Source organism: Carassius auratus, chromosome 6 (assembly GCF_003368295.1).
Source record: "Carassius auratus strain Wakin chromosome 6, ASM336829v1, whole genome shotgun sequence".
NCBI classification, from domain to species: Eukaryota; Metazoa; Chordata; class Actinopteri; order Cypriniformes; family Cyprinidae; genus Carassius; species Carassius auratus.
The window spans coordinates 5,971,647-5,996,207 of NC_039248.1; the positions used below are offsets into that span (position 1 = coordinate 5,971,647).

The 24,561-nt window shown below is 38.3% G+C and overlaps 1 protein-coding gene across 14 annotated transcripts; it reads left to right on the forward strand.

Annotated features, from left to right (window-relative positions):
* Positions 1 to 56: 56 nt before the first annotated feature.
* LOC113092441 (abl interactor 2-like) lies at positions 57 to 24,139 on the forward strand. Of its 14 annotated transcripts, none has more exons than XM_026258047.1 (12): positions 57 to 288; positions 7,651 to 7,818; positions 8,097 to 8,273; positions 9,748 to 9,765; positions 9,881 to 9,978; positions 13,368 to 13,514; positions 15,229 to 15,347; positions 15,938 to 16,180; positions 17,477 to 17,665; positions 18,192 to 18,278; positions 20,637 to 20,828; positions 22,475 to 24,139. In XM_026258047.1, exons 1-12 carry the CDS (start codon positions 172 to 174, stop codon positions 22,648 to 22,650), a joined length of 1,731 nt encoding a protein of 576 aa, XP_026113832.1. In that variant the 5' UTR covers positions 57 to 171; the 3' UTR covers positions 22,651 to 24,139. The 14 variants fall into 14 exon arrangements, with proteins under 14 accessions (XP_026113832.1, XP_026113854.1, XP_026113862.1 ...); XM_026258039.1 differs by having other exon boundaries at positions 61 to 288; positions 15,226 to 15,347; XM_026258069.1 differs by lacking the exon at positions 18,192 to 18,278 and having other exon boundaries at positions 15,226 to 15,347.
* The last annotated feature ends 422 nt before the right edge of the window (positions 24,140 to 24,561 follow it).

Below are 24,561 nucleotides of genomic sequence, written 5' to 3' on the forward strand. Positions count from 1 at the left end.
TATACAGAAAGAGTAACAAATCGAATCATATAGGGGAGGAGGAAAGAGAATTGTGAATGTGAAAGAGAGAGGGGGGTAATGTGGTGGTGTTGTCCTCCTGCGTGCATCAGTGAGGGAGAGGGGAGTGTGATGGTGGTGTTTTCCTCCTGTATGCATCAGTAAGATGTGAAGATGGCGGAGCTGCAGATGCTGCTGGAAGAGGAGATTCCTGCTGGTCGAGGAGCTCTGCTGGACAGCTACGCCAACCTAGAGAGAGTCGCCGAGTACTGCGAGAGCAACTACATACAGGTGACATTACAAAACCCAAATATTTCCGAGACATTGCCAGATACAAGATGAGAAATGACACGAGAGAAGAATGATATCCGACTGCTTGTGTTGTCGAGTGACAGTGCAGTCGAGCGGACTGAATTCACGGCATATTATTATTGCATGTAATTCATACTAGTTTATATTGCACTAAATCAACACTTAACATGATTTATAGTCATTTTATTGCCTATTTTCAGTGGTTTTGTACGTAAATGGAGCCTCAAATGCTGAGCTAGTAACGTTAGGCTAACGCGCTACCCGAAGCGAAACCAATGTAAACCTCAATATTATCACATCAAATTGCTGTTTATTTTTTGATTTAGTAAGAATGTATTAGTTTTGTATGTTTAATTAAAACAGAGTGATATGATTCAAAGTGGTGTATTAATGAGTAATAGTGTTTTTAAATATATTTTAATCTAAGCAGCGCAGTGTTTTTGAAGCTAGCTCTGCTGCTAACGTAAAGGCTGGGGGCTTAGTGGGACTGTTTTTAGTTGATACATTTGCTTTTTAGTGTAGTTATCTATTAAGGTTAGTGTTTCTACGGGTTTGATATTATTAGGGTGTTGTTTGTATTAGTTTATGGTCTAAAAGGAATACGTGCAATACGTGTAACAGTTATAAGGGATGGTTTTCTGTTTTAGTATTTCTGTTTTATAGGTAAGTTAAAGTTACTATCGCGTTTAACGTTAATAATTTGCGTTTTCGAAATCGCGAGATTTTACTGTGATTTAAATGATTAACTGTTGCATCTTCTTATTTTTATGACAAATATGGTAGTTGTCTGCAAATTACGTTTGTTTGTTAGTTAGGCTATGTTGGTGCATGGTAAAGCAGTGCTTGCTCTATTACACAAATACCACAAAATAAAAATAAACAAAATCAGTTTTTCCCCAGCTAACATGAGTTTGATGATTCACTCTGGAATCTGTGAAGTGCTTCTGGAACGACAAAAATGAATGACTAAATTCATGTTATTTTCAGCATTCCTGGGGGATCCACAGAAGTGGGTGTGTAAGGATCTGCACTTCTGTTTAGTGTTTTTCATCCCTCAGAAATAGAACATCAGAAATCAAAACTCTTGACATTTATTGCTCCAAAAATACAGAGCATGTCATGTGGACCCCGGCAGATCAGTGACTGGATGTCACTGGATATGAGTTTGTTCTCTGTGGGTGCTGATTCCAGTACTTTTTACTTGAGTCGTGATGTGTTCCTGATAAATATTGCATACTTGACTAGCGTTGGCCGGCCTGTTAATGTGCAAAAAAAAAAAAAAACATCGGGTTAGAGCTTAAGAATGAGAGCTCACAGTTGTAAAGATGTTAAACAGGATTTGCTTTGTGATTTGACTCCGGGGTCTCAGTTCATATTGTACCTGATTCAGGCCCTCATGAATCATGCAGAGCACACAGAGATGCTCTATGAATGCGTTTTGTGTGTTATCTGTAAATAAAGTTTGCTGGTTGTGAACGATCATAGTATTTTTCTCACTTTTTCACAGCAGATTCAGAAATACCATAAATAGCTTCATATGACCGAGCTTGGATTTCTTTCCATGGCAGCTTGTAGCTCGGGTTGATATGGGTCTTGCTCGCATGTGGTCTGGTTTTAGTTTAGCATGTAACCCAATATTTCCCTCTTCCTCAGATCATGCATATTTCATACAGACATGTTAGTGAATGACATTATATTTTTTTTGATGAAATAAGCCTGGTCACATTTGTTGTTTGTCTTACATAAAGCTGTAGTATTGCAGTTGAAGACTTGAAAGTATAACATACAAACCAAGCGGAATACATTTAAGATGCTTTTCTTTCAAACTTTGCTCTGGCCGAATAAATCATCATCCACTGTTGTCAAATGGAAAAGAGCAGCTCAGACACTCAGATGTCTCCTTTTGTATTTCACTGAAGAGACATAATAATATGCATTGGAGCAACATGGGGTTGACCTATGGGTGAACTAATAATTAATGGTCAGCTCAGGCACAGGAGTATGTTAACTCAGCCAGCTGATTTTTCGGGGAATTACTGTTTTAGTTGGTTTTGATATGAATTTTCTTTGGCTTTCATTTGTTTTGAATGTTATCGGGTGTGTTTCTCTCACACATTACCCTCCTCCCCCACCATTCTCACTCACTGTTCTGTTCATCACTGGGCCTTCCCATATATTTGACAGCGTCACCATGGATACACCGGAAGGGAATGAATGATGGTTGTAGGCAGCCAGTGACTCGAGGCATTTTTCCCGTTCCATTGCTTTGCTCTGATTGGTTGCTGCAGTGTCTGTTTTGCTCATTCATATATGGGAAATTAATCATGAAAGGGAGTATGGTCGTGTGATATTGACAAAAAGAGAGATAACATTTTCTGGGAGATATATATATAAACATTTATTTTATTTTTTTAATGTATTTTTGTGTTGGTGCCTTGGCCGTTTTTAGGGCTGCAACAAATTGATTATTTTGATAATCGATTAATATAATGATTATTAGAATGATTAATCGCCTAATTGTCGATTATTTCACTGGTTAATCAGTAGAATTTGATTATTCATCTCTTGCAATTAGTTAAAATATTGTTATATGTAATAAATAAAAGATAGTCTAAACACTTCAGCTTTGGGAAATAATATTATGTAATTACAATTACTATACAGTTTATTTATACAAATAAATATATATTTATTTTATTAACATTTAATTACTATATCAATTACTTATATTTAATTACTAAAATAAACTAATTACTAAAACATTGTTTTTAAAGAAGTATCTTCTGGTTATCAAGCCTGCATGTATTTGATCCAAAGTACAGCAAAAACAGTAACATTTTGAAAGATCTTTTACTATTTAAAACAACAGTTTTTTTTTTTATTTGAATATATTCTAAAATGTAATTTATTCCTGTGATTTCAAGGCTGAATTTTTAGCATCATTACTCCAGTCACATGATCCTTCCGAAATCATTCTAATATACTGATTTGCTGAATTTAAAGCATCCTTGCTAAATAGAAGTATTAATTTCTACAATACCCCCCCACCCCAATAAAATAATAAAAATAAAAAATCATATTGACTCCAAGCTTTTGAATGGTATTGCGTATAATGTTACAAAAGCTTTTTATTTCAGATAAATTCTGATCTTTGGATCTTTATATTCATCAAAGAATCCTGAAAATAATGTACTCAACTGTTTTAAATATTGATAATAATAATAATAAATGTTTCTTGAGCAGCAGATCAGCATATTAAAATGATTTCTGAAGGATCATGTGACACTGAAGACTGGAGGAAATTCAGCTTTGATCACAAGAATATATTACAATTAAAAATATATTCAAATAAAAAGCAGTATTTAAATCGTAAAAATATTGCACAATATTACTGCTTTTGCTGTATTTTGGATCAAATAAATGCAGGCTTGGTGAGCAGAAGAGACTTAAAAAACAAAACAAAAAAACATTAAAAATCTTAACGTTACCATACAAAAACTTTGGACTGGTAGAGTAATCTCTTAAAATACCTTAGTGGGTTATGATAATCAAAACAGTCCTGAGCTATATTAATCTTTGATCTCTGCAAACCAAACTATCACTATAATCCAGTATTTAATAATAATGTTTAATACCGTACAACTGCTTGATTTAAGGTATTACATAAAATACTATAGTGTATAGTATGTGGCGTGAATGCTTTACCGAGCTCGTGCAAACATCTACATCGGTGAAATAAGATGCATTTTTAACTTCTGCTTTCACACTGCTGTGATATTTTCTTTGTTGTTGTTGTTGTTTATTTCGTTAATGAGAGGAAAGCGCGTGTCATATATTTTCATATCCAAAGGCCATTCGGTTCAGCTCGGGTGCGTTTCTCTGAGGCGTTTCTCAATGTAAAGGATACTTCCTTGGTAGGACTGATCCTTCCAAGTCACTTCCTTCAGAGGCTAGGTGAGACTCCTCTTTAGCATACGGAGAACACGTAAATGGAACAGGCTAGCAAGTGCACGTAATTGCGTCATTACGTCAGTGAAAAGGTCCGTTTGAATAACGCTGTGAATGGTATCATTAAATTACTTTGGACAACTTAACTAGTTATTTATAAAATAAATGCCGTTGACGCAACCAATTGTTAAATGACAGGTCCGGTTCAGTTAACCATTTGTATTTGTATAATTTATCAATATGGTAGTAATTTGTTCTGGCATGTAAACGTCAAACTTTACTTATATTTACTACAGTTATAACAAATGTTTGGTAACGTAAATAAAAACCGTTAACGCTCCGACTACGTTAACGTTCGACATTTTTGAATTTTTGAATTTTTGAACTAACGTTAGATAGCAAAGCTGCGCGCATAGGATTGTGGGTGATTTGAGAGCGCGAAGAATACACATATGCATCCTTTCCTGTGTATGGGATTTTCTTCGAACAAAGGACTCAGTCCTTTGGTAAACCACATTGGTAAAACGGCATTATTGCAGGCTCTAAATTAATTAAAGGTACAATTTGTAAGATATTTGAAGTAAAATATCCCAAAACCACTAGGTCAGCGTTATATTATTTTGTCCAGCTGATTACTAACAATATCTCTAATGCGGATGTGACAAGAATAACCAATCAGCTTCATCGTTTCCCTATACAACGTCGAAAGCTCAGGCAAGATGAAGGAACAGCTGACCATAGCGGTGTATGGATTGCCATTTTGAAATAAATTTAGTAGCAGAGCTACTTCAAGTGATTTTTAGTGCTGCAAATCCATTCATCCTTTGCTGAAATTTCCACGTCTTCATGGAGAGAGCACGTCATGGTTGCTTAGTTAGGTTGGTTGCTGAGGCAGACGCCTCAGGGGCGAAACTGTCCGAGCACTTTGGAAAGAAGGAGAAAGCGGTGCGCCCACGGTCCTGGAGGGGGTTGAAGCCGCCGGGCCAAGCAGGGCACCCGTCGAGGCCGGTGTCCCCCGCACCGCGCCCCGGGGGGTCATAGTGCGAGGGCGCGCAGAGGGGTACGTATCGCTCACGCCCTTCGTTTTTAGGCGCGACATGTGAACGGCCCTTAAGGCAGTCGCCTGGATGTTGAGGTGGCTACGAACCCTCTGCAGCCTACTTCCACTTGGTGTACCTTCACATTCCAGCCTTGTTGTTGCGCATTGGTTGCAAGTTCAGCGTACCTCAACCTTTTGGCATTCATAGGCCTCCTCCACTGCACCCTCGAAGGGGACGGTGAGCTCTGATGTAAACAAGCTTGACCACAGTGGCTGACCACAGAACAAGCTCTGGTCGCAGGTTGGTGGCTGCGATTTCATCTGGGAAGCAGAGTTTCTTGTTCAAGTCTGCCAGCAGCTTCCAGTCCCATGCTCTGCCCAGCTGACCAGAGTCTGATCTTATGGTGGTGAGGTTGGCTTGACCCTCACCCTCCCGAACAAATGGTGTTGGCTGCCACTGGGGTGACGGGGGAGGAAGGGCATTCAAGCTTGTCCATAGGCTTTCCAACACTGCTGCAAGACACTTTAGCACCTGGCTGTGCCGCCAGGTGTAACGGCCTTGGGTGAGGCTGGTCTTGCATCCCACTAAGATGTGCTTCAGTGTTGCTAGACTTGGGAATAGAGGGCACGTGGGGTCTTCGGCATACCATTGGCTTAGGTTTGCGGGAGAAGGTAGGACATCGTAGGCAGCCCTGATGGTAAAGCTTGCCCTGAATGCCTCCATCTCCCACAGCTCGTTCCAGGAGATCTTCCTCTTCTCCACTCCTCCCATGCCATCCACTGCCCTTGCTTTGCCTGTGCCACAGCTTGGGCGCAACTCCTTGCTACCTCCTCCCGACATACCTCCTGGACAACCATCTTGCTCCACACTGGTGTACTGGCCCCAAGTCCAAGACCACTCCTCCCTTACTGCACCAGGTCCACAATGTCCTTGAGTCTGAGTGATGCCTTTGCCTGCTCAGTTGCAGCCAACGGGGTCTTTTTCCTCCCGGTGGCCAAGATGGGGGCAGCTTGGGCTACAAATGGATTGTTCGAATCTAGTAGCATCATCCCCAGTCTGACTTTGGCATACTTGTACTCCTCTACCAGACTGGAAATGGGCAGGTGTAGCATCCCTTTGCTGTAAAGACCAATACTGCTGAGGCACCTGGGAAGGTCAAGCCACTTCCTTACATATGAGCTGACCAGTCTCTCCAGCTTTTCCATCTTCGAGAGCGGGACTTCATAGAGGGCCACAGGAGACGTGGAAGTACTCCATACTGCATGCACCAGAGCTTCAGCTTGCCAGGAAGCAGGGTTCAGTCGATGTTCTCCAGGCCGCTGGCTACCTCCTTCCTAAGCTGATCTACTTGCTCTTTTTCTTTAAGGGTGGCATCATACCACCGACCTAGGCTCTTCACTGGCTTCTCAGAGAAAGTTGGAATGGGTTCCTCGCTGATGTAGAAGCAGTGGTCTGACAGCTTCCCCTTGATGATGGAGATGCTTCTGGACTTGCTCGGCTTGATCTTCATGCGAGCCCGCTCAATGTTTTCCTGGAGCTTTCTTAATAGCTGTACAGTGCAAACCTTGGTCATAGAGTTGTGAGGTCATCCATGTAGGCTCTGACCGGTGGCAGCCTCAGCCCAGGTCTTATTCGCTGTCCACCAACTGTACATCTAGAGGCCCGAATGACGGCCTCCATGGCCAGGGTGAAGGCCAGTGGGGAGCCCGCCATGATTCCCACTTCCAGGTATTGCTAAGCTGTTTTGTACTCTGCTGTTGTCACACAGAAAACTTTATCTGTGAACCTCTAAAGCAGGGTTTTAAAATGTTTATGGTCTTATTATAAAATAAATGTTATGCATATTATACATTTAACTAAAGGATGTGTTCTGGTTAAACAATTTTTATTTATTTATTTATTGCTAAGGTTTGCATATGGTGGTGTGTTCTTAATGAAAGCTTTCCTTACAATATATTCTATTCCTAAAATAAGGAATATCCCAATATATCGCCTTGCTTACAATATCGCAACCCCTGTATCGTGATACGTATTGTATCGCCAGATTCTTGGCAATACACAGCCCTAGTTTTAATAGGTTAGTTAACCAAATGAAGTGAAGTGACATGACATACAGAAAGCATGCATACTCGAGGCATACTCAATCATGTCATCTCGCACACTGTTAAAACAATAATATTATAGTACATGTTTAGTATCGCACACTCCTAAAGGGGAGTGTAAATGAGGGAACAGAAATTAGGCCACGAGTCAATATCATGTTCTATTTAACCTCTATTCATCCTTCTGTGCTGAGATTAACTCTCTCTCTCTCTCTCTCTCTCTCTCCCCTCTTCTATCCCTCTCCTTCTAGTCTCCAGATAAGAACAGAGCTCTAGAAGAAACCAAAAGCTACACCACTCAATCTTTGGCCAGTGTAGCGTATCTGATCAACACTCTCGCCAACAATGTGCTTCAGATGCTGGATATACAGGCGTCTCAGCTACGCCGCATGGAGTCGTCCATCAACCACATCTCACAGGTTGCTTATTCTTTCACTTAAATTTCTGAGCCACGCATCACTATTAATATTGTTTATACTTAAAGTAAAAGGTTAACTCAAATCAATAACCCTAAGTACTAAACTTTGACACATAGCACTACTTTTATATTAATTAAATTATATTTTATATATATAAAACTCTCTACAGACTGCTTGCACAATTCATGTCCTACTTTAAGACTTTAAAACCTATATTTTGATGTGTTTCTGTGTACATTTCTGCCTATGTCAAATTACATTTCATCATTCCTCCACAGACGGTGGACATCCATAAAGAAAAGGTGGCCAGGCGAGAAATTGGCATCCTCACCACCAATAAGAACACTTCCCGCACACATAAGATCATTGCACCAGCCAATCCTGAGAGGCCTGTACGTTACATCCGCAAGCCCATTGACTACAGTATGCTGGATGACTTAGGCCATGGCGTAAAGGTAGGGTTGAAGACAGTCTGTGTGTGTGTTTGTGTAGTTTACTTCTTACATTTGTAAGAGCATTGACTATAGGGTGGAATTATTAATTGGTATTAAAATAGTATTACTTAAGGTAGGGCTGGGCGATATATATAAAAAAAATGATATCTCGATATTGTCAAAATTTTTACAATATTCTATATATATCTCGATATGTTTGCATTTAAATAATAAAAAAAACGTGATTTTCTTTTGCCATAAAACAAAAAAACAATTTAAATTAAACAGTTTATTTAAGCAGTTAAAAAATCTAGACCAAGAGATCACTTAACTGCTTTTTATTAAATGAATACATGTAGGCCTATATGTAACTGAAGCAGTGCAAATTAAGTACAGAAAGTACATTGTCAACTTTTTAGTGCATGCAATTCACAATTTATGCTATGCAACTGGGATAATTATTTTATTTTAATTTTTTAACAAGTTTTTAAGCTAAGAACACAAGTCTGTCAACTGTTTGCGGTTTTAAGAGAAGCTCTGTGGCATGAAACTATGTTCCTACTGACATTAAAAACCCTGTCAGATGGGGAGCTAGTTGCTGAAGCACATAGCTATTTCTTATATATGAATATATATAAATGAATACCAAAGACTTTTGCATTCTCTCTGTCTATATTATGGAGACTGGTAAACATATCAGTGAAATTCACCAATAGTAATTCCAGTTGGCCATAGCCTATGTTTCTCTATTCAAATATCAGCGGTCGAGTAAGTGCATTTATTTTGCGATCACAAATGCAAACAATACAGTTGAGATCGCACGACAGAACACAGAACGGCTGAACGATGCTTTCATTAGATCTCTCAATTCCAGCTTGTTAGTGTTTTCAGATTATCGTCGGCGGCTCTTCCGCAATGAGGAGTGAGCACGTGCGCATGGTTGCCAGATTGCTTAAAATAAGCAAACACCGGGTAGAAAATGTATCCTTGTAACAGTGGAGCTCTGATTCGGAGATTTAAACTCTTGTTATCTGGCAACCGCTATCATTAAGCTCTCGTAGTAGAGGGGCGTAGAGCAGTCAGCAGTTACAGGTTCCTTTTTTGGACATTCGGCGCGTTCTTTTGGGAAAGTATGCTTGAATTAGAAATATTCTATATTCCCGATATATTCAAATTTTACATCGTCGTCAAAAATATTCCGATACTATCGCTAATATTTGATATATCGCCCAACCCTAACTTAAGGTGTGATCACGTTCGCAACATTTCGTGGACAAAAAAAAGGTCCATTTTCAATAATGTAATGATGTATGAAGTAGAGCTCACACAGAAGAATTTGTGTGACCAACCAATACTAAACCTGCATAGGACTGTTCTTCATTAGTAGCTGCCCTCTGTGTGTTTGCACGTATATGAGTTTCTCTTTACTCTTCACACTAACGGTTTGCATCTTTTCTCTCCTCACCTTTCTTATTGCTTTCATTTCTGAATGTAGTGGTTACTAAGGTTTAAGGTAAGGAAGGATTCAGTCGGGTTTTGGTTGATGTGTGTTTTGTGTATGTGTTCCAATGTTAGTGACTTTACATTTGTTCTGACTAAAATAATGATATTTGACACTTGCCCTTCAGGTCAACGCCCAGAATATGAAAGCGGGTACAACTCCACGCACAGCCGCCCCAACCCAGAAACCACCCAGCCCTCCCGGCCCGGGCAAAGGAACCCTGGGGTAAGTTAGTGCACATTTGCACAGGCTCTGATTTTAGCTTTAGTCTTGATGGCATTTATAAAATGAAAGTAATAATTTGTTAGGAAATGCCAGTAATATATGGTTTTTATGAGCCCTAAACTTCATAGATGTGTACAGATTTAGTTTAATTTAAAATGTCAGACTGCCATCTGGACAGGAGTTAAACTCACTGCGGTATATTAATATTAAATAAAAAAAGCTTATGCTTGTCAAACTGTTTTTCCTGTACAGAAATGTTTTGAAGGTCTCAATTTTTAAAGAAAGAACAGAGGTGGTTTTTAAAAAGGGTCATATCATGATGAATAAAACTTTACTTGATCTTTCCTAGATTAATAGAGCTCATTGTACTATGAAAACATTCTGTAACTTTCAGAACTCAATACTTATGGCGCATTCCACAAAGATCACTTGTTGAAATGAGCACAGTGTCCTAAACAGACGTGATGCAATATGTGGCCCTGGACCACAAAACCTTATGTCGCTGGGGTATATTTTCAACAATAGCAAAAAAAAAAAAACATTGTATTGGTCAAACTTAACGATTTTTCTATTATGCCAAATATCATTTGGATATTAAGGAATGTCCATGAAGATATTTTGTAAATTTCCTACCGTAAATATATAAAAACTTTTTGACTAGCAATATGCATTGCTAAGAACTTAATTTGGACAACTTTAAAGATGATTTTCTCAGTATTTAGATTTATTTGCACCCTCAGCTTCCAGATATCCAAATAGGTGAATCTCGGTCAAATTTTGTGTGATCCTAACAAACCATACATCATTGGAAAGCTTTATATAAATAAAAGGAAGATACAGCTTTACAATCCTCAATGAAAACAGCCGAGCTCCTGGGGGCGTGCTTTGGGCGGAGTTAAAGAATCACGAGCACTTGCGCACAGATTGCCTACAAAACATAGAAAATTCATGCAGTTTTTACTTACTGCCTCTGGTTCTGAATCATGACCTCAATCTTTTATCGCTGAGTCCACTCCATCTTTCAGTGTCAAACAATGTGCAAATCCAGTGTCGAACGGGGGCCTTGTTTATAAAAGCATTCATCACCGAAATGATGGGAACAAACAAACACTTGCGAAACCCCGTTGTTGCCCCGGATAAACAAACTGCATCCACTGTTCACGTAATGCTGGGCTGAGCAAGGTTATCTTTCCCTTATAAGCAAAATCACACTTCTTTGGAGACATTCTTCTAGAGCAAGACCTGTGTAGCTCTGCTGATGGTGTTGTTGAAAAAAAAACAAAAAAATAAAATCTCCGAACCCGAAAGGAGTGTGACAAATTTAATCATTTGGCACAGAAATACTCCATTTCATTTTTTTATTTATTTATATTTTTACTTTTGCCAAGTTTAGCATGAGGATCCAACTCTTTAACTGTCTAAATAACTTGGACTGCTTGATATAGCGTTAGACCCCCACTTTCTCTAACCGAATAAATTAATCATGACTATCACTATAAATATCACACATAACTGAAAATGTTTTCTTTTGCATTAAGTCCATATTATCTACTGAATCAAACAAAAACAAAAAAGACGTGCGTTTCAGGCTTCAGGTAAGAAAAATTCTGCCTGATCTGAATTGCTTTTGCGTCATATTTCAGTTCAAAAAGTTTACTTGTATTCTGAATGGACATGCAGGGGTGAAATAATGCTTTAAAAATATATGAAATAACCCCTTTAAATTGTGAGATATTATTGTGCACGTGTTGATCTGGTGGCTGAAAAGGAAATTCTCTCTGCCACTTCTCTGCATCTTTTAACTAATCTCTATTCCTGACAGCCATTCTCGCACGCATCTATGACTGTGTGTATTGTAGTTAACAGTTTTGGCTTGTTCTCTGTTCAGGAACTGAAACACTTAAGCGTTCCTGATCTGTGTGTTTCCGTCTTTGTGCCTTTTTCTGCCACTGCAGGTCACTGGAGAACAAACTGTCATGTTTGTGATGTGTTGTTATTGTTTTATGTCATTGAGTTTTTACAGCTGATGTTTGTTATTGTTAAACCTCAAATGTGTTCTTCCCGCTCATACCCATGCCCACGGCCCCAACCCCTCACTGTCACCATGGCAACTCAACAGCCAATCACAAGCAATTCAGACAACCTTCTGTAATACAACACAACAGGCTCCTTTAAATATCTATCTGACATATGACCGATTCCTGCTAGGCAAGGGTGGTATGACGATATATACTATGAGACAGTAAGAATGCATCGCTGGTAGACTGTTCCTGTACTGTGGTAAATATATTACATAAAGTGACATTATTTACACATGAGAGCAGTGAAGAAACATGCAGCAATGTAAAAATGCAGAGTGGGCTTTGTCCCAAACAAACCTAGATCGTAACTAAGTACAGTTAACAGTTGTTTAATCATTATTTGCTAAACGATTTTAGACTGAGCTACATTATGCCATTTAATATTCACCATTGTGTGCTTACACAGGTGTATGTGTATCAGTTATTTAACAACATTTGGTGAATGTGGCTCTACTCACCAAAATGTAGAATTTTATTTTAAATATATTATGATTTCTTAATTTTGTTAACAAAAAACTGACTTTTGATCAAACACATTTTAATAATCGTACCTTTTTTTAATCTAAAAAAAAAGAGAAAATCAAATTAGATGACGCTAAAGTTTAACCAATATTGCTTTTTATATGACCAACACAATACAGATAGTTTTTAAGTATCTGATTTTTAAAAAAGTATTTAATTAACTTCTGCTTTTTAAATTAAGTATAAAGCAATTTTCTATAATCTTAATAATAGTAACGATTTTTTTTTAGCTAAACAATAGAAAATTTTAATGTTAATATAATAATATTTTTGTCTTTGTAACACTTTTTTTGATAAAATGCTGCACATTTCTACCTTGAGAATGAACAAACATGTTTTTTTTTTGGTGTGAAAAAAAAACTGAAAAGTCAAAAAATGTTTGGTCTACTTAAGTATTTTTAATTTGTAAACTAATCTTAAGACATTGTCAGGTGACGATTTATTATTTAAACCTACTACTTTTTTTGTTGAATAAAAAATAACTGTATTGTCATACACTGTTAAAATATTGATATTATTTATAGATCCAGACGTTAAATTACCCATACTTATCTATTTTGGTTATACCACCCAGCGTAATTGCTTCCCAGATCTACAAATAACTATAAATTAGATATGACTCATGAGGGTTTGCTGTACGGTACTGTTGTGATGTTCTCATTGGATTTTTACACAAGATGTGACACAAGATCTCCCATTATGTAATTATTGGGGTCTGTCATCAATGATGTTTGACTCCACCACTTAGTGAATATTAAAATATGTTAACCCCGCCCCCCTCGGCAGGCGGCACTCCCCTTACAGGACGCTCGAGCCTGTGCGTCCACCTGTCATCCCTAACGACTATGTGCAGAGTCCAACACGAAACACCGCACCACCCCTACAGAGCCCAGCTAGAACTGCATCCGTTAATCAGAGGACCCGCACTTACAGGTACTCACACACACACACACACATACTTACTCCACACATGCAGTATTATCCCCTGGACAGGCTTAAAATAATAAACTCTGAAAAGGAAAAAATAGGTCCCTCACACTTTCTCACCCTCTTTTTCTGCATCCTGTTTTCCTTTCCCGTCTGTCCTTCCTGTCGCTGTTGTTCTGTTTTTAATCTGTCTTTGTTTGGTGTCTGTCGCAGTGTGACTCTCGGCTAAAAAGGAACAGTCACTCACTAACTTTCTCTTTTCTTCTCTTTTGCTTTCTATCTGTCTTGCTTGGATCTTTTTTTGGGGGGGGGGTTCAGACAGCCATAACCTACTTAAAGAAGGGCTCTTTCCTGCTCTTTCACTCACCGTCTTTCTATTTCAGTCTTTCTTACCTGTATCTCTTCAACTCTTTGCTGTTTGCATTCTCAGCACCCTGATTTTGAGAGTCTCAGGGGACAAACAGAGAACACATAATCACATTCTCAAGAATGCTTCCTCTTCTCTGATTCTCACCCACAATTCCTCAATTCATGACCATGTAAAATGTGTATGAAGAGATCTTTCTTTGTTGTTTCTATACATGAAGAGTTCAGATGCAAAAGCCCCTGTGTCATCTTATATTTTCTTCTAAATTGAGCATTTTTCTCCTGTGTTTAGAATTTTTTTTAGATGGCACTTAGAGGCTTTTGCATTTAGTTTCAACCCTTGGCCTTGAACTTTATCAAAAAATATCACAGATTCCACAGAAATATTAAGCAGCAGATCAGTTTTGTTTTAAGCCCTAAAATGTTTAAATGTAGTGTAAATTTGCTCCTGTTAATAAGGAATTGAAACTGATCATCAAGTGGGATCATTTAGTAGTTAGATTAATGGATAACCAAGCAAAATTGTTGAAATGAAATTCTCTTAAAAATTTCATTTTGCATTTAAATACATTCTGTATTTAAATACAAAATATGCATTATGTATTGACAAGGCTGTTGGATTTATAACTCACAAAAGATGGAATTATTTCTGTTGTTTGGCTAAGTGGGCATGAATGTCATATGTTTTAATCTGGAAGTTCTTCTTATGCTATGTATTAGCCGATAATCTGACAGTTGCCAAATAATGTCAGAATATTGACCAGGTTTGTAAACCAGTCTGCCATTATTATCTGATCTGAAAATGGTTTAGTATGAGGTTATCTTTTGTGGCCATTTCATCATTCAAGCACTAGTTAATCCAAAAATGACAATAATCTGAAAAGTATTGCCTTTAGTACCTTTAGTCATTTCTTGGTAATCTAGATAGGGTCAAATATTAGCCAGGCTGATTAAATTGATTTAATCTGTAGTTATCAGTTGATAATCTGAAAATAGCCAAATATTGATTCCTTAAATGGCCTGGTCAATGAAACTTTGACAATGTGCTAAAAACATTTTTTTTGGTTAGGGACTAAATGAATTGTGCAAAGCTGAATGTGAGGTTATTTTACAGCTAGTCACCTTGTTAATGCACACTCTATTGTGAATTATTCATTCTTTAAACGAAATCTAATAACATTCTTCCTTTTAAAATGACTATTCTTTTCTGTTGACGGTCTATTGAATAGTCCCACCCTACATTTTCCCCCCTAGTTCCCTATCCTGTTTTACTCGGAAATACATCGTTATGGAAGTAAAACCGGCAAATGTGATTGATCTTATCTTGCACGATGTGTTTTGTGTGTGGCAGCAGTGGCAGCAGCGGTGGCAGTCATCCCAGCAGCCGCAGTAGCAGCAGAGAGAACAGTGGGAGTGGAAGCGTGGGTGTGCCCATCGCTGTGCCAACCCCTGCCCCGCCCACCGCCTTTCCTGGTGAGATTCCTGTAATTAAGTATTATGCTGCCTTCACCCCATGTTGTAATTACCATAATTCAGAGATGACAAAACAAGACATTTTACTCAAAGTTTTCCATGTCCTCGGACTCTGAGTTGGTGCCTAAATTAACCAGCGGCGGTCAGGTGGTACAGCTGTCACTGGTCCTAGCCTTTAGAACATTCTGATTGTAATTACGAGTTCTGGAGCATGTGAGGGCTTTGCTGTTGATCGTGTTGCCACAGAAACACAATTCAGCTATGAGTAAAATGTCACGTGTTGTCATCTCGGAAATTATGGTAGCTACAACATGGCGTGAACACAGCTTTAGTAAATTAATCTGAGAACTGTCCAAGGTTCTGAATGAAGTATTGTTTTTACTTGATTGAAAACTCTCTTGTCCCACTATTAGCAATGATAACTTCTCTTTCTGTTCACTGCCTCTTTATTTCTTCTCTTTTTACTCACTGCACCTATCCCTCGTCCCTGTGGCCCTATTTCTCCTCTTGACCTTTCTTCCCTGTGTTCTGTCACTCTTGTTCTCTTCTCCCTTGGGCTTCCTGTCTCTGTATGGTGCATGGGGCTGCAGGTACAGCACCTGCCCCTCCCAACCCTCCTAACCCTCCCAAACCCCCTCCGAGCGTTACTATTCCTGCCCCTCCCATACCTCCACCACCTCCCACCCCAGAGCCAGTGCCCCCTGCCCCTGCCCCGACCCCTGCTCTGCCAGCAGAGGGCCCTCCCGAAATACCACCACCCCCACAGCTGCCCCCCAACCTCCCTGTTTGCACCAACACCAATCCTGCTGCTGCAACTAGCACTCCCGCTCAAGGTGAGTCCCCTCACCCCCTCCTTAAGTCCATCTCCAAACTTGTCCATCTTTGAGTGACATCCTGCACGTGATCATTCATGTGATTCACTCGACATTACCCAGGATTCATCCCTCCTCCACCTCACCAAGGCTTCACCTGCATGGGCTTGGTTTGTCTTGGCTCGCTGTGCATCCGTGCTCCCGTTCTTGGTTGGATTAACATTCCCTGTGGCGTTCGTCTCCATCACATCATTTGGTCCTTCTCTACTTTCTGATAGTGCTTCTTAAGGATTACTGTGGGTCTTTCTTTGAATGATGAGATGTTTCATAACAAATTTAATTAAGGAATTTTTATGGGCCAATATTTTTTACATGGACTGATATGTTTGAGGGTCATGTTTCATTATAGCTCTGTCCCAAACTAGTGAACTGCCTACCTAGATAGTATTTAAAAGCATAATTTTTAAGTAAGGGTTTATGTTGCCTTCTAGGACAGCAACCACGTTCAAGGCCAAGAAAGGTAGTGTAAGGACATTGTTAAGAGTCCATGTGACATCAGTGGTTCAACCTTCATTTTATGAAGCTACGAGAAGAACCTGGATGCACTGAGCCTTGGAGGAAGATGAACACTCTACATAAGTATTTGTGAACATGTCTGAAGATTTCGACATAGAGAATGAATTGCAATTTTTGCCCAACCATACTTATTTGAACCCAAAAAAACATACGATAACTAAAAGAAATCAACGTTCTACATCATTCTACATCATTGAAAGTTCCCACAGCTTCATAAAATTACAGTTGAACCACTGATGTCATATGGACTATTTTAACAATGTCCTTACTACCTTTCTGGGTCTTGTACACGTCAATTACTTGGCTGTCTATGGAGGGTCAGAAAGCTGTTGGATTTCATCAGAAATATCTTAATTTGTGTTCTGAAAATGATCAAAGGTTGTACAGGTTTGGAACAACATCAGGGTGAGTAATTCATGAAAGAATTTTAATGTTCAGGTGAACTATCCCTTTAACTGTGAACATTAGTTGTGTCTCTCGTCTATTTATCATGCTGTCTGTGTGGTGTGATCCACATCAGTTAATTATGTTGAGGTTTAGTTTCAGTTCGGATACTGCCTGGTTAAAAAAGGTAGCAGAAGAGTGAGCTGGCTCACTAGGGTTGGGTCAGAGCTTGTATTTTCAGTTCATTTCATAAATCGTTGTATGTATTGTGGTCTTCCTATTGCATATCCCATACTGTGATTCAGGGAAGAACCAATAGAATAAGTTTTATTAATAAATTTTCTCTTTGTGTCCCAGGCAACGGTCCACACTTTTACAGTATGAACCGACCAATGACACGGCAGACCACGCCCTCAGTGGGAGGTTCCCTGCCCTATCGTCGGCCGTCCTCAGTTACTGGACAGCCCAACAACATGCCTCAGAACACAAATCCAAACATGATCCAAAACCAGCTAAATGGAGGGCCACACTACAACCAAAACCAAGGTAGACACACTAGACATGCTCAAGTTTCCATATAATGGTAGAAAATAAATCGAACAACTAGATAAGGAGCTTGTTTGTCATTAAAATCCAGCTAGGGTTGTCAAAAGTACTGACTTTGATACCAGTCGGTACTGAGTAAAAAAAAAAAGACCATTTTCCGCTAGCATTTAAGAACTGATGAGTGGATTCTTAAACACTGCTGATTGGCCATTGTGTTCAGGTGCTCAACAGATATGACTGTGATTGGCTACAATGATTGTTACCTTATGCTTTTCACTGAGTACTCATACAGAAGCGCATTTTAAAAAATGTCTGTACTTTTGACAACACTAGTGGGTTAAGTCTTCTGGCTTGATCTGATTGCTCTCTCTCTATTTTTTAACTTACCATCTCCTTCTGTTTTCTTGTCAACTTTCTTTCTTTTCATTCTTTTTGTTTCACCCACACTCAATTTATTTTTGTTTGCTCATTTCCCTTTCTTTTGTTCCTCTCTGAACTGAATTGCCACTGTTTTTGGGGTGGGTAGTCCCTATGGCCCCTCCACCCCCCTCTATTCTCCAGATCACCCCCCAGCTACCGCTCATGGGCTTTGTTGCTCGGGTTCAGGAGACCAGTAAGTTATCGGTTTGGGAAAATAATCTTGAATGTATGGAAGCCCATTTCTGCTGCAAAATAGAATATAATTTTAATTCACAAATGTAAATAAAATAAAAAATTCTCAAAATTCTGAGTTTGTGTCTTACAATTTGGTCCTTTTTCCCCCTGAATTCTGAGTTTACAGCTTGATTTAGCCATGGGATGAAAATTTAGAATTTTTTTACAATTTACAAAACCTTTTCCTATTGCAATTCTAAGTATAAAACACTCCAAATGTTTATATTTAAAATCACAACTGCAAGTAAATATTAATTTCACGGTTGAAACTAATTGTGATATGTAAACTCATAATTCATAGTGAAACAATCATAATTGTGAGATGTAAATGTGGAATTACAAGAAAAAATGCTGAATTGTTGAAAAAAAGTCCTATTACCTTTATTTTTCATGACAGAAAAAGGCATCCATGCAGATGTGTCTGTGGTGGATTAATGTGTTTTTAATGTTTAACAGGTTTTGCATGCTATTTAAACATGCATGTTTGTGTTTCTATATTAAAAAATGTCTGATTGTATTTCACAGACTTATTGCATGTTATATCACATCTGATTTGATCCATCAATAACCTGTTAAAACAGTGTTAAGGCATCCTGGGAGTTTCCAACAGTGTGTCCTAACCAGAGTGAGATAAGATTCCAGCCAAAAGTCATTTGTTTATCCACCCCCAGACGTGACATGGTTACAAGATGCAACAAAATCAATCACAAATCACAGCCAATCGGAAAGCGTGTGGGCCGGCTCGTACTCTCAATGAAAAGAGAACATGATCAAATTTATAAAAATCAAAATCAGTTCACTATCCACCTTTTTCCTGGCGTAAAAATGGGCGCTGCCATTTCTAAATTCTATGGGTCTAGCTTCTGGTCTCATTTGCTTCCAGCAATTTTTAGACGTACAAAACAGTTTGTTTTGCTGCTTGATATTGACAATTGATGTGTCCTATCATATTATTTTAATCTGTTATCTTAATTAAGAACACACTGGTTTGTCTTGCAAACAGTTTTACTGTTTAATGCACGTTGTCATTCTCCTCGTTAATTATCTAAAGCGGCTAATGAAACTGTCTCACCCATAGGCTTACTTCCAAGTTGAGGAAAAAGGTGGATACATACTCAGTGACTTTGTCTTGGAATTCACTTGTTCACACAGAGGTTACAGTTAGAACGTTGTCGTTTCCCAATATTTGTACTCAATTATCCATTGTTGCGTTCATTATGGTTAAATAATGTTAAAATAATGTTGCATTTGTTAAAAATTAAAGCCCTTTATGATTATACAAGGCACATAATCAGTAACTGTGGTTGTCACTGGACATATACCGTATTTTCCGGACTATAAGTTGCACTTTTTTTTCATAGTTTGGCTGGTCCTGTGACTTATAGTCAGGTACGACTTGTTTATCAAAATTAATATGACATGAACCCGGAGAAATGAACCAAGATAAAATATTACCGTGTACAGTCACCAGAGGGCGCTCTATGCTGCTTAGTGCTCCTGTAGTGTACACTGAAGACATAGAGCGCCCTCTCGTGGCGGTAATGTTTTCTCTTGGTTCTTGGTTCTAAATAAATGCGACTTATAGTCCAGTGTGACTTATATATGTTTTTTTCCTCGTCATGACGTATTTTTGGACTGATGCGACTTATATTCGGGTGCGACTATAGTCCGAAAAATACGGTAGTTTATATGATATTGTTCCCAGCGGCAGCGTTGCAGAAATAGAAACTTTTACTGAAATAGAATCCCCCGTCACGGCTGGTTAGGACAACAACTCTGATTAATATGGAAAAGATACCTTTTTTGTGTGGTGTTGTCACCTCGCATCTGGCTAGGCCATATACATGCTGAATAATTTTTCAACCAATGAGCCATTGTTTTGTTTGGCTGTTGCTGTTTAACAGCCTGCGTTCTGTATATGAACCACTACTTGGAGTGGCTACATTTCAAATCAGACACGACTCAAACTAATGACTTAAGTTTCAGTTACTGATAACTTTTTGAATAATTCTGTAGAACTGGCACATAAGAGTCAGACTAATCATTTGTTTCATCTCATAACATTTAATTCAGACTGAGTTAAGTATGTTTATTAGTTGTGGTGGAGAAAACATGGCCTTAGTTGTGTACATGGCCTTCGCTGAAGACTGCTGTTATGAGGTCAGAGGTTATTCTACCCTCTCTAAATTTAATACTCCACATTTTCCTCCTTAACTTCCCCATTCAGCATGAGTCATTTGTCTCACATCAGCAAACAGAAGTTCCCCAGATCCCCCAGAAATAGCTTGTATCTGAGATTGTTTGTTCATCCGTTTAGTCTCAGACGCTCCTCCACCGCCGCCTCCGGCAGAAGAGGTGGAGTTTGAGGAAGTAACCCCGCCCCCACCTCCTCCAGAGGACTATGAGGATGAGGAGGGTGATGAAGAGGAAGAGTCAGCGGTGGTGGAGTACAGTGACCCCTACGCTGAAGAAGACCCACCATGGGCCCCTCGAAATTACCTGGAGAAAGGTACTGGCCGTTTCTCCCAGTCCACAGAAAACACTTGTTTAGGCGTATTTAGAAGCAGCTGTTTTCATAGTAGGTAATAAGTCATGCATGTGTAGCTCCTACTGATTTGAATAGAGAAAGATTCAAATCTCCAACACTGTGGCTCGTGATTCATTTCAATAATGTATATCAGTGCTGCAATGATTAAACATAACTACTGAATAATAATAGCAATGTTATCAGAAATGTTGTTTGTTCAGCTCAAATGACAAAAATGATGTATAATCAAGCAGATTTTTTACAGTTAATAAATTTGACTGAAAATCTACGCCCAGTTTTGCTACATAAGAAAAAGAAATTCAAGCTTCGATGTAAGAAAGTTGAAATTGACAGTCAAAATTTGTGAGATTGTAAAATAAATAAAAATTATTGACAAGTTTACATTTGTTTTAATGATTTGTTACAATAATTTTTATCTGATGATTTTGACTATTGGTTATAATTACAATATAAAAAATGATGACAAAATGTCATCTCAGTAGTTGTGTCTCATAATTTTGACTCTTTGTGTGCATTTTCTTTTTCTTATTTAGTGGAAACAGGCTTCCTTTAAAAAAAATTATAGGGTTTTAAATTTAAATTTAATTCGTAGGATATTGAAAATCTGAAAATATTGAAACTTTTTAAATGAAATCATATAATAAAACTACATAAACTAAATGCTAAAAATGAATATTTAATGTTTATTTCTATTTAATTTCGGTCCTCAGTAGTGTATGTAGTGTATGTATGTATGTAGTCCTGTAGTGTATGTATGTATGTGTGTATGTATATATATATATATATATATATATATATATATATATATATATATACACACATACATACACTACATAAAATACAAAAAAACAATACAAAATACAAAAATAAGATGTTTTAAATATTAAAAGTAAATGTAGGCATCATAACATTATAATGTACAGTATGAAAAAGTTATTACATTTAGTGTTTTTAAATTTTAAAATTACATGTATACATTAGGGTTGTTATAGTTGACTAAAACTGACACTAAAAACCATAAAAAAAAATAAAAAAAAACATTTGTTGAAATAAACTTAAATATAAAGTCTGTATTTCAGCTAGCCTAGCTGTCAAGGCAGCATTTCTTAATTTAGTTTAACTTGATGTACTAAAATAACTAAAACTGAAATAAAAATTAATACAAACTATATAGACAAAAAAAAAAAAACAAGTGACGCGTCAAAATTAATAAAACATATTTTTAAAAAAAAAGAAATTAAAATGAAAACAGAACACACAAAAATGTTCCAAAATGTATGCGATGCTAACACTGCTCCAGAGAAGGATTTCATGACCCTGATGCAACCCTGATTCTGAATCCTTGTGTGAACAGTCCTTTACCCAGGTTTTTAAAGCAGCGTTTAGAATGGCGATAACCTAAGCACAGTGTAAAATGCTTTACTAAATTTATCAGTGGCGTATATAATTACATCTTCACTAAATGAAAAAAGTCCCTAATATTGGCCTATATTGTGCTATACATAGTATTTATAGTGCAGCACAGTCTGTAGTGCTGTAACACTTAATTACAATAAATACATGACCAGGCTTTGTTTTTCTTCTTTTTATCATGATTTTCCCATCAGTGGTGGCTATTTACGACTACACGCGCGACAAAGAAGACGAGCTGTCCTTCCAGGAGGGGGCGATCATTTACGTCATCAAGAAGAACGACGACGGCTGGTTCGAGGGCGTGATGAGCGGCACCACGGGCCTCTTCCCCGGGAACTACGTGGAGTCCATCATGCATTACGCTGACTGAGCCAGCTGGTGGCGCCACTGCTCCTGTCCTTCATCTTCCTCATTCTTTTGAGATCGCACATACACACACACACACAAACACGAGTGAGTTTAGCTACACTACGTCATGCACAAGCTTGTTGCAGACAAACAGGCTGAGAACTTGCGGTGGCGACGGTTTTAACAGGAAAAAAAGGTCAGATGTGTAAGATAAATACATTAGGAACATTTATTCGTCTCTTAATTTCAGTCTCTTAGAAACATGTATCAGAAAAGTGTTGGTTTGCTTGACTTGTGTTGATAGTGATCGCTTTGCTTTCGCTCCTATCCGTCTCTACTCTGGAGGAATGGGTCTGACTAGCAGGACAGGTGCACTTTCTCGTGGAAGACGGCCATCTTGGATGTGCATGTTCCTTTTACATCACCTCTTAACCGTGTGCTGTCCACTGACCAGCAACTGACAGAAAAAAGCTTTTGCCAAGAATGACAGAACAGGGATTTTATGCATATTGTGGTGCCAGCTAATAGAGAGAGACGCATGGGTTCAAGTGGGCTGCTTTTCTTTAGTTTTCATTGCATTAGGAGTTGAATTTCTTTTAAACCGTTGCATTTTGAGTGCAGTTCAGTTTGATATGTTTAGCAGGAGGATATACCAAAGGATTTCAGTGGCGTTTGGGATCATGAACAGGACCGACTACAACCTTAAAATACTTTTTTTCACCATTCCTTTACAAGATTTTATTGCTTGAAATATTTGCAAGTATGTGTATTCTTTGTATGTATGATAAAAAGTTAAAAACACTATTAAATTGTTCAGGAAGTTTGTGCCATAAAGAAATGTTGGTAGATGGACATATTTTCGGAGGTGAGAGGTTGTTTCTTGAATCTCGGCACCGGATGTGGTGTTCTTCAGGAAGAACGTGTATTGTGATCTTTAACCTCCGATTCATCCCTTTGACCAACTGTGGACTTAAAGATACAAGACTATTCTCTATGTATGTTATATATTGATTTATATGATAGAAATACTATTGTGTTGGTGTATGACTGGTGTAGAGACAGGAGAACCCCATTTATCTGCAATAACAAAGTCCTCAGTCGACGAGCTACAGAGATTTTTAAAGCACAAGAGATGCACGTGGTCTGAGGGAGACCTTATAAAATGTGAAGAACTGATTTTTGGATGAAGAGATACTACAAAACAGAAACCAGCCCAAGTTTTAAACCTCCTCATACCCACATGCAGATAATGTGAAACAAACTGTACTAATGCACAGAGACTTTTTCTATCGAGTACTTTGATGTCTATATGTAAGTGTGTGCGAGTGCGTATGCGAGGGTGAAACTGATTGATTTCACCGTTTCTGGATCATTGGTGACTGACTTGCTTGTCTGTGTGCAAATCTTTATTTTCAATGAACGGTCTGTGGCAAGAGTGTGTGAATTGAGTCTTGCATGTTGATCATTTTTGTGATTTTCCTGCTGATGGAGAATAAACTGGATATATCTGGTCTACTTGTTCATGCTTCCTCCAAGTTCAAGGGTCGTATAAGGATTGCTCCTGGAGAGAGGAATTGTTTTCTGGTTGGATTTATCTGTCATCCAGGGCTGCGTTTCCCAAAAGCATCGTAAGCCTAAGTTGATCGTAAAAACGATCGTACGATTGATCTTAATATTACGGTCTGTTTCCCAAAAGCATCGTAGCTTAAGTAGCACTTGAAAATCTTCGTAGATCTACGAGTGCTCTGGAGTAATCGTACATCCCCAAGTGCATTGTAAGAAGACAGATTTATGAGGACACCTGCAGGACAACCGGCAGATTACACTTTTATCTAGATTTAACACACTGCAACGCCAGTACATTTACATTTACATTTACTCATTTAGCTGATGCTTTTATCCAAAGCGACTTACAATTGCTATATATATGTCA